The sequence below is a fragment of the Phodopus roborovskii genome, unplaced genomic scaffold, assembly GCF_943737965.1.
Source record: "Phodopus roborovskii unplaced genomic scaffold, PHOROB, whole genome shotgun sequence".
NCBI lineage: Eukaryota > Metazoa > Chordata > Mammalia > Rodentia > Cricetidae > Phodopus > Phodopus roborovskii.
Genome location: NW_026126485.1, coordinates 17,430,005 through 17,446,524, shown reverse-complemented (window position 1 = coordinate 17,446,524; position 16,520 = coordinate 17,430,005). Strand labels below are relative to the sequence as shown.

Genomic DNA, 16,520 nt, shown 5'->3' with positions numbered 1-16,520 from the left:
GGTGTTATAGATAGATGTCAGGCACACACACATGCATGTTGGCTATTAAAACCCCTGGTTGAACTCAGAAGCAGAGACAATGGCTCAAGATACAGGCGCGTTCACCAGTGTCCTATCCTAGAAGAGCTAGGGAGACCTCAAAACCAGCCAGCCAAGCTATTCAGACATTCTAGAAGAACCTAATGCACAATCACCCCCACCCCAGGGCAAATTTTCTGCCTTTGCAGGAGAATAAGGTATGATTTGGGTTTTTCCAATGGTGCTCCTGGCCACAGATCCATACTGTTAAGGTGGTTTTTCCATTGAGGATGCTAATTTAAATGGGTGTGAAAATCAGCAATGAATGGCCAGCTATGGGTGATCTGGCAGGGTGAAGTTTTTCTTGGAGACTGAAATGCTGTAATAGCATAAAATCTCCTGTCAAGATGCCCGTGAGTTCAGCGTGGTCATTACCCTACTTTAAGTTATGTTCTTTGCACTGTTAACCCTTGGCCATGGATCTACATATCCGGAAAAGATAATGTTTGCCACAGGGATGCCCAAAGCTAATTCTTTTGTTCTTTTGTTTCCACAATCCACCTGTGTTTTGGCCTAACTTTTGTACCCCTTAAATTATGTACTTTGGGGTCTCTTTTGATACCAAAGATGACTACTAAGGGGACAAGAAGAAGTGGGGATCAGAAGTAGTGGAGAGACAAGTACCAGCATGCCTGAGAGCAAGGAGTGACTTAAAATTTTTAATGTACTTTACTTTCTTGTGATAAGAATACATGAGAGCATCTCTCCGAATATTTAAGGGAGTAATATAGTTTCGTTGACTGTTGCTTTTGGGTATAACAGTGTCTTCCTGTTGTGATTTGCATTTGAAATGCCCCCCAGAGTCTCATGTGTTTGAACAGTTGATTCCCTGCTGGTGGTGTCATTTTGGAAAGTTCTGACACCTTTAGGAGCTTCATTGAGGAAAGTGGTCCACTGGGGTTGGACCTTCAAGTTTTATAGCCTAGCCCCGTTTCCTCTATGTTTTCTGCTTCCTGACTGCAATATAGTATGACTAGTTACTCACTCCCCTGTCACTAATACCATCTCCAAATTGTAAGCCCAAATACACCGTTTTTCCTTTCCATTGCCTCTTGCCAGCTATTTGGCCATACAAACAATAATAATGATTAATATATTTCCCAAAAGGCTCATGTGTCGAAGCCTTGATTCTAAGATAGTGCCTCAACTGATAGGTGGGCAGCTCATTACCGTGTTAACTTCATCATCTGGCTTGTCGATTGAGGAGTCCCTAGCTGAATGGGCTACTAGGAGGTGGCTGTAGGAAGCAGGTCACTGGGGGCAGCCTTCAAGGTACATCCTGTCCCCAGCCTTGTCCTATTTCCACGTCTGCTCCCCATTTCCTGTGAATGTTTCCAGAAGATTGCTTGGCTCCACAGCATGCATATGTGTGTGGATAGGGTACTAGGATTCAGTAGGGTACCTGAATAATGAGAAAAGAGCCAGAGGCCTAGGCAAGAATTGTTACTGGGGTTTTCTCCCTGATTGTGCCAACAAGTCCTCCACATGAGCAAAAATGATATCTCGTCGTTGAAGCAGCCTGCATTTGCTGTGAGCCTTAGCTGACCTCCTTTTCTTGTCTTCTGACCCATAGTGAACACAGGCTGTGGCCACTGCTGGCCTCAGGGTCCCTCTCCTGTACCACTTCCTTTCCTCAGGACGGGCTCCTTTAGGGTCAGGAGACACAGGATTATTGGTCAGGCAGTCCTTTGGCTGTCACCAAATGCTCACTAAGTATCAACTATTCTCAGGCATAGAACAAGGTAGTACAAGTTCCTACCAGTGTGGTATTATACTATAGTTGGGGACAGGGGAACAGATGGTCAACATTAAACTAATCACAAAGAGGAAGCATAAAAGCTAAACAGGAAAGGTTAACTTAGAGCTGGTCTAGAGAAGCTACACTTTAACCTTAATCTAGAATATTCTTTTCTTTATCCCATTCTCTGTCCTGGGGATGGCTTGCTAGGTTACAAAGCTCTCGGTGTGTAACCACTGCTTGGTGATGTCTTTCCTGTCCCCAACCCCTAATACCATGCAAGGTGCTGTATCTCTCTTTTGTGCTCTTCCAGCTTCCCAAGCCCCTCTGTCACAGCTCCTGTGTTGGTTTGTGTCTATAATTCATCACCTCTGGCTAGACTCTGTGCTCCTCAAAGATAGCAACCGTATCACATTCATTTTTGCAATCCTGGATAGCCGGCACAAAGCTCAGCAAAAGCTTGTTGGATGAATGGGCCCTTAAATGCCTTCAACTTTCAAGACTACCTTCCTTATCCTGCTCAGTCCTTTCTAATAATTTCCTATTAACAGCCACCCACTGTAAATCTCATCTGTTTTGGGGGTATTCTCAAAATTTGGAAAGATTATGTTTTTTGATTGTGGTTATAATGTTTAAATTTTCACTTTGCTGATAAGTTCTAGGAGGATGGGTTCTATGTCCTAAATAGTATTTCTTTAGGGTTTGGAGAAAGGGTCCCACTGTGTCTTTGAACTCATGATCCTCCTGCCTCATTCTACTCAGTGCTGATATTTTTTTGTGTGCCATTGTGACTGGCTCTTTGGTATCCTTTGTTAATTCTTAACATGATTTAATGGACATTTCTTGATTATTATCTGACAAACAGGAAATGCTTTATTGAAGCACTTGTGCTTATATGTACATGTGCATGTTGTAACAGCACACACTTCAGTAGACATAAGGAATCAGTTGCATGAGGGTATAGGCCTATGGTAGAATACTTGTATATAGTATAAATGAATCCTTGGGTTTGAACTTAGTACCCCAACCCTACATAAGGTTGAACATTTTAAAATTCATATTTACTCCAAACAAGACAATTTCAACCATGTTTTCCTCAAGTACAGTAATTTTTCACATATTACACTTTTGCAGTAAAATGTCCTAATGGCCAATAGCATCTGCTATAAATGACATTCTCCAAGGCAACTGGAATGATCATGGGGAACCTTCAACAAATATCATCTAAGCTCCTATTTGTCTAGTGCCTGATAAAATCCTCCATGCATCAATTTCCCTCTCTGTAGTCCCATAAGAAACTAACTATCCCACTTATTATAGAACTCATGGGTGCCAGGTACTCTTTCTAGCGAGAGGCCTTGAGTTAAAAGCTTAAAGTCTGAAATAGATGCCACAGTCATAGAATTTTATCCTGGGGCCCAAAACTCATTACTCCTCTCTAGAACATGGTGAAACTGAATCCTAGGGAGAAGATGGTCTCAAGGCCACAGCTAGTGGCAGATCTGGGCATGTGTGAGAGGATTTGGCCTAGAACAACAAAGACAATTTTAATCTAGTTCTACAGAGAGATATAGAGCAATGGCATTGTGCAAAATGCTCATATCACAATAAATAAGACATTGTTGAGTCTTGCTTTCTAGAATCCCCCAGTTCAGTCTCATTTAAATGGGACAAACAGAACATTTAGTCTCCTATAGGAAGTAAACTAATGATAGTGAGTATATCTTGTAGAAGTTAGTAACAATAGCCACCATTCACTGAGCATTTACCAAGAACCAGGCCTTTGGTTACACATTGGAAACATTTTCATTGCACAGTAAGAAATAACCTAAAGAAGGATGTGTTCGTTTTGGCTCCTGGTCTGAGAGTACAGTTCATCATGGTGGGGGAGACATGGTATTGGGAATGCTGCATGGATGGTTACATTATATCTACGCACAGGAAGCACAGAGATGTTTGCTTGTGCCCAGTTTAGTCCTGTTCTGTCAGTTTGCAGCTCATAGAATGGTGTTGCCTCCATTCAGGGTGAGTCCTTCCTTCTTAGTTAAACCTCTGTAACGTTACCCTCACAGATACGCTCAGAGATGAGATTCAAGGTGATTCCAGTGTAATCAAGTGTACAATAAAGATCAACACTCATCTTACCCATGTTGGATGGATTCTGAGGGAGAAAAATTTTTCCATCCTCAATTTCCAGACGAGGAAGATAAATGCATGAATAATCGGGCAACTTATAGGGAAGAGGGGAATTTTATTTAACTCTTTCTGTAAGTCCTTCTGAGTCAACTCATATTAACCTTTAGGTGTCTGGCCATGAATGTCACTATAAATATGGGGACATACCAACATATTCTCTTTCTTAATCTGCCCCTGAAGACAGAGTGTCATGCTTTTTTTTCATGTGATAGATTTGGAGACAATTAGAGATGAGGCCATGTGACTGGCCAAAGAAACAGAGAATTCTCAAGTGTCTGTAGTTATAAAGTCAATGGTTCATGGTCTTCATCTGCCTTTCTTCAAGACAGAATGAGGAAGATGGCCAGGGACATTATCAGCCTGTCTGTGGGCGAGCAAGATTGTAGAAAAATGAACATCTGTCTATATTGATCCAAATTCCAATATAATCATGTCGGATCATCCAGATTCATTACGATGCTCCTATGAAGAACTGTAAAGCAACACAAAGAATAAAACGTCCCCTCTGACAAGTCCTCATGGGCTCTAATGGGACAAGGCAGAAGTTCTGGAACACCTTTTGGGCAGTGTATCAAGGAGAAGTGTGACATATACAGTGAACTTTCTAAGTAAGGGTGAATGTGTTTCTGAGGGGTTGAAACTCACTTTGAATATTTTACACAAAATACCATAGCAACAACTGAATGACAGTCCAGACATTCCCGCTTCAGTATAACCAGAATGAAAAGGCACTGAGGAGAAGGAAATTATTTTCCAAGGAAAGGTCCCTGCTGTTCTGTGAAGGCAGAGTTCAACTACGATGCTGTAGCTTAGGTACTTGAGCTACTGCCTGGTTCCAGGGAGGGGCTTCTGGGAAGGGCTGGGGCCTTTCAGTGGTAGAACCTGGTGTCAGCTCTTTATATCCTGCCCTTGAGATGGGGTTGTGGAAACCCAGTCTCCTCTTCTTCCTTTTGCTCTCTGACCATGAGATGAGTAGTTTATCTCACCAGGTGATCAGAGATCTAAAGCAGTGGATCCATTTGATACTGGGAATCTGAGCCAGGGGGGGACACCATGCAACAGAGTGCAGAAAGAATGTAAGAGCGAGAGGACAGGAAGAACATCGTAAAATGCTGTCTTTGGTCATTGTATGGCTGTTACACTTTCAAAGTCATAGAAGCTGTGGCTACCTGTAAAAGACCAAGTCAACATTCTAGCATGGAAGTGGGAGGGGCTTCCAAGGCCCTACTGCTAGCTTAGCAGTCATGACAGCTATGAGAGGGGGAGTCATCTTCTTTGGCAGTGTGGCCAAAGCAAATAATAAAACACTATTATTAAAAAATGACTGAAACCATAACCCACCATGTATCTGCAAACTAGATAAACCACATAAGGCCTGCTCAGGCTCAGTATGCCTCTGAAAAGCCATGGCAGCATCAACCATGTCTGAGCATCCTTTGGACTCTGAGTCCTATTGGTACATGGGGACCACTGCTCATCTTTCTGTCTTGACTGACCCTTGGCAGAAACTCAGCAAGATTTATTGAATGGATATGGTGGCATGTTTTAAGGAATATGAGTTTTATTTCTCTTAGTTTGGATAGGATTGACTTTCAAAATAATTAAACAAAACAAAGCAAATAAATCTTTTGCACTTATTCCCAGTGCCCATCAGTGAACAAAATGGTGTTGAATATATTATCTGGTTTTGGACTAGAGGGTCAATCATGACATATGCAAACCAATTCCATGAGCATTTGTTTGAGCATGTGCATTCTTCCTCATATACTAAAAATGAGCAGGTGGGAGAAAGTAGGGAAGGCTCACATAAGAAAACCATGTGCAGAGACGGGCAATGTGCTCCTGATGAGAAACATTGGCACATGCCCTCTTGTTATTCTCTGGGGTTGGAATAAATATTTGAAAGTTGAGGATGGGTTAGCAGATCAGGGAACGATTTGGGACAGAAAGGAAAAGGGGAAAGGAAGCATGTTCTTCAAGGCTTTGTACAGCTAGAACTGAAGCTCGAGGCTTGTGGAAGAGAGGAAGGAAGAAGAGGAAAAGATGTGAATCCATCTAGGATCGACTTTTTGAATCTTACATTAGTCACATGGACACCATCCTGAGGAAATCTGGAGAACTAGCAAAAAGGCCTGGAGACCCCTCTAGACTGGCCAAACTCAACTCATGCTAGCTGTGAACAGGTAACATACAGACAAAGAGGAGTGGAGAGAGCTCCCCATGGCCAGGAACACTGGGCTAGGAAATGTGGTACAACTTCTGACAACGAAAATTAGTTCTCATAAGAAATATTTTTTCAGATCCAAGCACCAAGGGATGCAGACTTCCAGTATGGAGGTGCTTAACTTCCAGTGCCAACCAAGGATGCTGCAGCCTGCGAGGAATTCCAAACTAGAGTTGTGTATCTAGATGGGTTCCATTCTTCCTGTGACTATGGCTTCTTTCCTCCTCTTCCCCTCCTTCCCTCTCCTTCCCTCTCCTCTACCCTCCTCTCTCTTCTCCCCTGCCCTCCTTTCCTCTTCTCTCTTCTCCTCTTCTTTCCTCTCCTCTCCTCTCTTCTCTGTCTCTCTTCCTTTTAGTTCTGATGACAGGCAGATAGGCATCTATGCAATCATATCTGGGGGATGTGTGGGGTTCTGCATCCTATCCCATGGGTGCTTGATGTACACCCCACTATGTCCTGCTGCCACTCCCAAGCTCTCAAAATGCACTTTGTGGTTGACTAGAACACAGCGCTAGTTTCCTACCACATGGCCAAGAGACAAGAATCTGAAATAGCCTCATGAGCACTATGTTATTTGGAGTTGCATCATATGTTCCCACATACCTCCACCAGGGTTATGCTGATGTGGCAGTGTGAGCTGATGTCCCATCTCTACCATACTACTTTTAGTCACAAACACCGCTTAGCCCTTACCGTCATGTCACCTCATAGTAGAATGACCTTTTTCTTCTCTCTGTGTGCTTTGTTTTATTCATTTCTCCCTAAATGCACTACCTCTTTCCTACTTCTATACATTCCCAGTTTCAAAATGCAATGAAGACTTCTTTTGGTTCTTCTGAGAGTTTAGTATTATGCTAAAGGAATTAAAAATCATGATAATTCAGAAGCCAAATATCATTTTGTTTTGTACATGTGTGCATGCATGGTACAATTTTATATGGGTTCATGTGTGAGGGAAGGTGTGTGTGGATGTATGTGCATGTGTGTGTGAGTGCATGCGTGTGAGTGTGTGTGTGTGTGTGTGTGTGTGTGTGTGTGTTTTCAGGGGGCCTAACTCAAGTCTATATCTCCCCCAGCCCACAGAGTATATTCTTCTTACCATCTTCAGGTTTTGGATCTCTATAGTTGGAAGTTAGCTCAACTCTTTCAAACTGTGTTTCTAAAATGATGTTCCTAATTGAATGATGCACCGTTTCTCAAACACTGAAAGCCCCCTCCCTTTAGGATGGGGTAGAGTGGGACAAAGTTGAGAAAGGACTTCAGGATGTCACTGAGGCTGGCTTCAAGCTTGTATTCCTCCTACCTCTGCCTGCCAAGTACTGGAATATCTGGCAGAGGCCACCATGCTACTTTATCAGATCCTTAGTAAGCTGACCCTTGAGGGATAAACCATCAATCTATGTGGTGGTGGTGGTGGACATATTTAAAGACAGAGCCTAGAATGGCTCTTTCCTGGCAGATTTCCAGCTCATTTCCAGGTGGCTGCTTCCTATCCTGTGAAACAGCCTCAGGCCTTTCCTGGCTCAGTCCTGAGATCCACTGCAGCACTAGCGCCCCCCCCCCATGACAGCCAGCAAGACTAGATAGCAATTTGTGTGTTTGCTGTCTGTTGCTTCCAGCAGGCAGCAAGTACCTCCAAGGCCAGGGCAGGAATGGAGCCATCTCAGCACCCGTCACATTGTCTGACATGTTTTAAGCTCAATAAATGTTAGTAAAGTGAATGCCTGTCAATTCTCTGCCCTCCGTTCTCCAGGCTAAATATGCCAAAGCTGTTGCATACACGACAGTTTCTAGATGATAATAAGAGAGTAGAGGAAGTAAAATGTTCTCCCATCTGGCCCAAAGCTGTGTATTTAGGTTCAGAAGTGACAGGTGGCAGCTATTCTCCACTGTTTGCATCCATGGTGTGCTCTCTAGAGGAGTGTCACAGATAAGAGTGGAGACTACTCTTCCTGAAGTCAGTGGCAGGGAGTTGCAGCTATTGCCACCTAAAATGTACAGTTCCAGAACCTCAAATGCCTGGCTATGGCATGCTCCCCCTACTGCTTTGCATACCCTGCACCCCCTGATTAAACTCAGAGTAGTTTTGAGGAGATGGGGCTAAAACAGCTGGTGCAGGACACTAATTTGGCCCCTGCCCTGAGCAGAGGAGAGGGTTTCAGATGCTCACAAAGCTCAAGTCCGACTAAAATGGATTTGCAGGAGAGACTAAGGCTACCAGGACTCTCAAGCCAAACATCATTTAGTATCCATAGGATCCACTCCTTACAAAGGACAGAGAGCTAGGTGGCTGGAGAGATGGCTCAGTCATTAAAGGCTAGGCTCACACAAAAATAAAAGGACAGAGAGGAGCCAGGTAGGCTTTCTGCAAGTCCTTGGAAAGTGGGCACACCAAGATGCTACCAGTGAACCAAGCCAAAGCAAACTCAGGAATTATCATAAGCAAGTGTTGCCTGATTAACCAAAAGGGCAGACGGCAAAATGACAGAAGGGGAGTGCAGTTTGGCCTTTAGAGCAACAGGAAGGAGGGCAGGAAAGAACTGGTCAGCTCAGGTCACTCTGACCTGGTAAGAACAAGGGCTAGGTGCCATCATGTTTCTCTAGACCAACAAGGGTGACCTGGAGATTCGCGGCTTTTATCAACAAAGCCTAGGCTACCTATCTGCACTGTTCTGGACTCATGTATGCAAAGAAAACTCTTGGCTTTACATTGTTTCTTGTGTACCATTTCCTGGGGATAGAACATGCTTGTATTTTGCCTTGCACATTTTATGACCTAAGGGAGACGAGATGAATTTTAAGGGTCCATTCTGAGCCTGTTAACTGTGATTCTATGCACATGGGGCTGTGAGTCTCTGGTGCTCTTCCTTGGAGGTAAATTTTCTTTCTTCCTTTTCTCCCCCCACTCCTTTTTCTCCCCTGCCTGTCTGTCTTCCCTTCCTTCTTTTGTACTGGGGACCAAACTAGAGTCCTCAAACGAACTAGACAAGTGCTCTAACAGTGAGCGAGCCTTAGCCCCTTTCACACAGGTTAAATTACTCAGCCTGGCCTTGAACTTACTTTGCAGTCCCTGCAGTCCTTAACTTCACCATGTTCCTGTCCCAATCTCCCTGGTAGTTGGAATTACAGGCCTGCACCACTCAGGCCAGAGAAAAAGGAAGGGGGTTGCTGTATTTTTGCCCATGGCTTCTTCTAAGCAGACAGGCAGGTGAGAGGTCATGGGCAAGTGAGCCTATCCAGCTCTCATTGCTTCTGATCTACCTGAATTCTTCAGTTTGGAAGTGTGAATGTCCCTAAGACATCCGTTTCCATCTCAGCAGGAAGCCGGAATAATCTTTGCAGGAGCAAGATGCATCTTTGAGCATCGTTTAGAGAAATAATTATTCATCTTCTTGAAGTGAAAGATTGGTCCATGAAAGGTTCACTCATGTCTTGAGATAGGAAATTTATTTCCTGGGCATCTGTACTATCTTGGCCAGGTGAACCCCACCACACTGGACACCAGCAGACACTATCTTATCTTTCTCAGCAGCTTAAGCTCTGTAGGCAAAGGTGCTTCTTGTAAATCCTTAGCACTAGAGCAAGGTCACTGGCAGGATCAGGACCTCTCAAGTGTGGTTAGAAGCAATGATTAGCCTTGACAGAAAAACAATGTTTCCTTCCACATGATGGATAACAGAGAAGCGAGCAAGGAGGCATAGAGAGGGGCAATTTAACATGCACCTGCCCTGGCAAAATGACTGATGTTTGCATAGTGCAGAGAGACGACAACACGGTGCTGTGGTCTGTCTCAGCCATTTTTGCTGTAGTCTAATATCTCAGGGTGACAGGCCGATCAATTGAAAATAGTATGGCTAGCTTCTTTTCCACTTGAATGGGGAAGAATAAGGGTTTTGGTGCAATCTCCTTGGGAAAGCTGGTTTCTCTGCGGAGCTGTTTATTGGTCCCAGATGTGCACTCTTTACAGATAGTGTATGGATGCAAGGCTGTACATGGCAGATCAACCAAGTCGAATTTGCAAAAGTGTGAGATTGAAAACCACATATTTTGTTTATGTGTTTTTGTGTGTTGTGTACATGTATAGAACTCTAAATTCTCCCGCTTCTGCCCCCAAAACTCAGAAATTACAGGCATGTGCTACCAATATCCAGCTGGCATCTGAACACCTTATAGGATGTAACTAAATTCCCAAAGTTAATTCATTCTCTGTTTGGGCTTGGTAGAGCTCTGACCATCACCAAGAAAAAGAGAATCCTTGCTCACCATCTTGGAATCTGGCACAGTCATGAAATCAACCTGAGTGTATTTTCTGGGGAGAGCTAGTGGTACAAAGAGAAAACCAAGTAGAAATAAAGAAATAGTGTATGTCTTCCTTTAAGACCAATTTGAAATACTGCATTGTGTACCATAACTATAAGTGCCTAGATACATACTGTTCAGGCATACCAAGATATACATGCCATATCTGCACCTAGGAACTCTTTGAAGCTCCACATGGCATTGCTAACCATGTTAATATATCTTAATATGTTCCTAACTGTGACTCAGGGCAAAAGCAGCTAAGTGTCTTTTGCTAGTCAACTCCTTCTAGCCTTCTCTAGCAGCACTGTGATTTTACTTGGGGATTTTTCCTCTTCTACAATGTCACTTGGTTAACTTGTCAAGCAAGGTTATGCCATTTTCTTTGCCAATGGCTAGTTTCAAAAGTATATCAGAGAGCTTGCTTCTATCTTCTCTCATTGCTATGGGAAGACATAGCAAGAAAGGGAGCAATCTATAAGCAAGAATCAGAGGCTCACTGAGAATTCTCCTGGCCTTTGCAGCCTACAGAATTACAGGCATTGTTATGGTCATTGTTTACTCTGCTAGAGCATGAGGCATTCTTACTTAGTTATAGTTGCTTACTCAGTAACTCTAAAGATTTATTGTACTTTTATCGTGTGTGTGTGTGTGTGTGTGTGTGTGTGTGTGTGTGTGTGTGTGTGTGTGCTGGGGGTGCCACAGAGGCCAGAGGGCATCAGGTCTCCTGAAGCTGGAGTTAGAAGCTGTTGTAAGCTGCCCTTCATGTGTTCTGCGAGCCCAACTCCAGTCCTCTGCAAGAGCAGCAAGTGCTCTTGACTGCTGAGCCATCTCTCTAGCTTCTTACCCAATAATTCTAAGAAATGCTAATCAACATTCATCCTCAGCAACCGCTACCCTTCTCTATGCCAAGATGTCAAGGAAAAAAACTGATACCCACAAACCTAAGGTTGAGTACAGTTCCAAGGAAGACCCTTCCAGACCATCAAGATCAGCTTCAACTGTTGGCAGGAAAGGTCTAGCCTTTTATTTACTTTTTTAAGATTTCTAGCCAAGCTAGGAGAGTCAGGACCTCTAAGGAGGATTGTACTTGGGGATTTATGGAGCTAGGTAACAGGATCCTTGTTAATAATTCTGCTTACCCAGGACCATGACTAATTGTATGTGTGTACTTTTATTAGGGGGCTAATTTCACAACTGTTTTTAGATTCTCAAAAAGGTCTATTCCCCATTCCTCCCCAAAAGTAAGAAGCAACTGCAGAAGATGCAGCATTAGTTACCTTCATCTATCTGTGACCAATATACCTGACAGACACAACTTAAAGGGAGGGATGGATAATTTTACTCCACAGTTCATCACAGTTGGGTAGAGAGAGAGGGAGACAGAAATGGGGCAAGGGCGAGACAGAGTTATTAAGGATTTGCTTCCAGCAAATTACAACCCCCAGCTAAGTCCCACCTCCTAGAGCCTCCAGGATGTCCTAAAATAGCACCAGCAACTGGGAACCTAGGAGTCTGTAGGGAACATTTTCCATTTAAAGCATGGCAATGTTCGACATGCTTAGAACATGAAGACATATGTAAGTGTGATATCTTAGTCTTAGCACTCTCATATATCCATAAATGAGAACCCTATGGGGTGTATTACAGCGGGCCAAACCCCCCTTTTGCAATGGTACAAACCCATAGGAGCTGTCACCAAAATCCACACTTGATTGCACAAACTACCCAGTTGAATGTTGCTGGAGAAAGATCACTTGCTTCTTAGATAACAAGGCTAAGTGAACACAAGGGAAAGGGTGTTTGCAGATTCTAGGGAAGAGGATACTGCAGGAAGCTTCTCCCATCACAGCTTCTTCTTTGGGGGGGGGGTGATTAGGAGAGGAACTTCATTTCCTAGCAATTATAGAAACTAAACCTGCTATAAAAGCCTATCACATAATAAATATTTGCAAATACAACTGCAATTAGAAATGGCTTTAGAGTAGACTTAAGCAAAACAAAACCTAATGATAAGGAACCAACTGAGTGATTCTGAAATGGCTTCAAGGAGGGCATCCTCTAGAAGACATTTCCTGGATCAAGGAGATAAAACCTCTAACAGGAAATGAGGAATTCAAACCATGTGTTTTGATTTCCATTCATTTTTTTCCTAATTGTTATTTCTTTTGGAGTTGTGCTGGTATTTTCACAGTATTTTTTAACCTACCCTCCCTTCCAAAGCTATGATGGCTCATGAGAGCATTCTCTGTTACTAGTTAATAGGGAAATGAAAATAGAAATCAAAATAGATCTCACCTATTAGGACAGGATTGTTTTGTTAATTAATTAATTAGTTGTTGTTTTGGGGACAGGGTCTTGCTACATAGCCATGGCTGCCTTGAAGCTCATCACATAAATTGCACTGGCTTCAGACTCACAGAGATCAGCCTGCTTCTGCCTTCCAAGTGCTGGATTAAAGGTGAGTGCCTCCATGCCTGAATATGTCCTTTTGTTTTTTAAAAAGGGGTTAACACTGGTGTGAATATTGAACACGGCTGCTGGGAATGTATCCCTAAAGTGGTCTGTGGTTGCATACTCTGCCAGTGGCTTCTCAAAAGCAAGACAAAGAATTATCATATGAGATAAATACCAATTCCATTTCTAGAAACATGCATTCCTCAAAATTGAAAGCAAGGGTTTGAACAATGTGCATAGTTGTACATTCATGGCCATAGCAGCATTATGCACAAAAGCCTAAGGGCAGCAGAAAATCTCAGTAGTCCACAAAGGGGTGAGAAGATGAACTCAGGGTGGTGCAGACAACTGGGCATCAGCCCTGAAAGGAAGAAAATTCTGACACATGCTTCAACATGGATAAACTCTGAGAACATCATAAAATGAAATAAACTGATCAAAAAGAAGCATTGCCATATGATCCCATTTCTATGAGGCCCCAAGAGCAGTCAGGTTCACAAAGACAGAGAGGAGAATGGAGGCAACCAGGGGCTGAGGAGGGGCACAAGAAGCAGCTGTTTGTTAGAACAGTCTCAGGGTGGGATGGTGAAAACATTCTGGAAGTGGACAGTGGTGGTACTGCTGAGGACGAACTTGGTGCTCCAGAATGATAAAAATCCACATTACACACATTTCGCCACAGTCAAATAAGAGGAGAGGGGAGCCACGGTGGCAAGCAATACTTACAAGATATAGGCAATCACCCCGATGGACCAGCAGTCAACAGCTTTGCTGTATGGTTTCTGGGCAAGAACTTCAGGAGCTGTGGACAGATAAAATAGGTTCATAATTCTGAGTATTTAAATGCCTGAGACCAAAGACAGTTACTTGGACTTTTCATTTTCTGATCTAAAAACTGAGTAGGGGAGCTAAGGACCCTGAACTATCAGTGGTAGAACCTATGCTCAGCCTGCACAATGTCCTGAGTTCAAGTTCAACCCCAAGTTCCAAAGATACTTAAATAGATAATAACAAATGGCCCATTTGTTAGCTTTTCTAACTAAAAAAAAAAGATGTGTGTGTGTGTGTGTGTGTAGAAATAATCATCCATCAACTGATTAATAAATATTCTAAGTACCATAGCTCTGGCTCCCGTGGGGTTTTGTGAGGTGCCATGGGGACAAGGGTGGACAGCCCTTCCTGTGCCTTCATGGAGCATACAGCACAGGTGAGCGCAGGGATTGCTCGGGACTGCTTGTTTCCCCTGATTTGTGATGATTTGTCTATCGGCACGCTCACCCCACTTCATCACTGAGCCACTAGGCCATCAGATGCCACTGCTTCCAGCCCTGACACCCATGTTCCTGGCCTTGCAGCCACAGCTCAGGGTCAGGTATTCACCTGGTGTCTGTGACCCACAGCATCTGGTGCAGTTGGCACTCCATGTGGGTAAATAAGCATGAGACCATCAATCTTGCTGACAAGTGAAATCTTCTTTCCACTTTAAACATATGCTTGAGGCATCTTTAGTACACAAGTTCCAGAACAATTGCAAATGCAGAAAAGGTGAAAATGGAATCATTGATAAAGTCCTGGCTATAGCTAGAATTGTGTGTTCTATGGGATTCAGATAGCTTACTTACCCTAACGCCCTTGGGGGAAACAGTATTATCATAACATTCATTATCCCTAAATTATAGGGGAAGACACAAGGGCACTGAGAGGTTGAGCCCACTGGCCAAAGCAATCCATCCAGAAAGTGGCCTCCTCACCCACTTCTGCTCTGAAGGGGCCTAATCTCACTAAGTGCTGCTGTCAGCTGGGGCTTGTGCCAGCAGTTCCTAAGTGTCCCCTGCTCACATCTTCTCAACCGACATTGTGTGACAGCTGCACCTGAGCTTAGAGCACACAGGCAGGAAACTGAGCTTCAGAGAAGTGGTTTTTCCCAAGTCATAGTCAGACATGGAAAAGCAGGCCAATTTGACCCTTGCTCTGGAACTTTCTGTTAGATTATTCTGTTTTATTAAAGTGAGAACTTCTTCAGTCTGGAAAAAAAAAGTCCAAAAAATCCACCATAGAAATTTATCCTTTCATTTGTTTGAAGATAAATGTCTCCCTGAGCAAGAATAGGAAGGTGTAGGGTGGAAAGATAACTCAGTTAAAAAGCTTGTCTTGCAAGCAGGAGGGCCAGAGTATGACTCCCAGGGCCCACACAAAAATTATGGAGGCACACTTGTGATTGCAGTGCTGGGGAAGTAGAGAAAGGATACTTGGGGTGTGCTGGAGGATCAACCTTGCCTACTTGGTGATTTCTAGGGCAGTGAGAGACACTGCCTCAGATAAATCAGGGTGGACAGTGGCTGAGAAATGACAGGTAATGCTGTTGTCTCCACACAAAAAGGTACAGACAAGTGTACATGCAGCCACCCATACACACACACACACACACACACACACACACGCACACACAGACGTGCGCATGCATACACACATATATTCATACGTTAAAAAGAATAGGAAGCTGTACAAACTCCTATTGAGTGACCATGAGGGAGAAATGCAGCCTACGGATCGGCCTAAATCTCATTTTGCATTTCAGTCCTAAATTCCATCAAATCTTTTAGCAGAATTTTTTTTTAACAGAGAAGAAGAAATACATTTGCATGCCTGTCTTGTCTTTGCTATGTTTGCCATCACTGCAACAAGGTTCGCAGACTGGTAAAGCAGGGTAGTCACCACCTTGAGAAACAGCCCTTGGAGCAGCCAGGTGCATAGATGGGTGCTTCCTGACTTACTGCTAAGAGGATGCTGCTCAGAGTCCTCTGTGTGGGAAGTGACAAAGGGAGCCACTTAAGCCACAGTAAATGTCCTTTTGATTTAGGAGTGGATACGCTGGCACAGATGGTGCTTAGTGACTGCATCTACAGGGGCTCTCTAGGGCCTGAGGAAAAGTTTATTACCCACCCGCACAGCCTGACCCGGATGTTAGGAGCAGAGTCAAGCTGCTGGGTACAGTCCCTGGACCACTTCAAGGATCCCAGGGCTCATAAGCAAGAGGGCTAGCCATCCAGCCTGGTCCTGCCAACCTGCCAACCTGACAACTCAGGTGTCAAATGGCACAGAGGCACAGGGAATTCGTGCTAGACTGACAGCACAAACTCACTGTCATTGCAGCGGTGCCCAATGGTGACAGACTCAGATGGAGGAGTCACAGAGAAGAAAGCTGTCAGAATCTATGGCAGCTGCTTACCGAGATACCAGCAAAGGCTGGGTCCATGCCCTGGGCTAAGATGTACAAGGCAGACAACAGAGACCATTGCCCTGCAAAGCCATATCTCTCCAAGGATGGACTCAGTTTGTCTCTGTTCCCTGGCACCATTGACTGTGGGAGGGAGGAATCACTAAAAGAACAAAACCCATTTCAAAGTCCTCAACCCTTAGAAACAAGAATGTGTTGGTACTAGCCACACATTTCACCTTGAGTAGGAAAGCCACTGACATTCTGGGCAGCTGGCCAAGGCACTGCAGAGAATTCAAAGCAAGCAGCTA

At 43.8% G+C, this 16,520-nt stretch overlaps 1 protein-coding gene across 2 annotated transcripts in view; it reads right to left on the bottom strand.

Moving 5' to 3' along the window:
• Camk1d (calcium/calmodulin dependent protein kinase ID) overlaps window positions 1-16,520 on the bottom strand; it is a 405,426-nt gene that overhangs the window by 21,777 nt on the left and 367,129 nt on the right. For both annotated transcript variants that reach the window (XM_051194889.1, XM_051194888.1), the window contains exon 6: window positions 13,719-13,794. In XM_051194889.1, coding sequence (XP_051050846.1) covers window positions 13,719-13,794 — 76 coding nt within the window. The remainder of the gene's footprint in view (window positions 1-13,718; window positions 13,795-16,520) is intronic.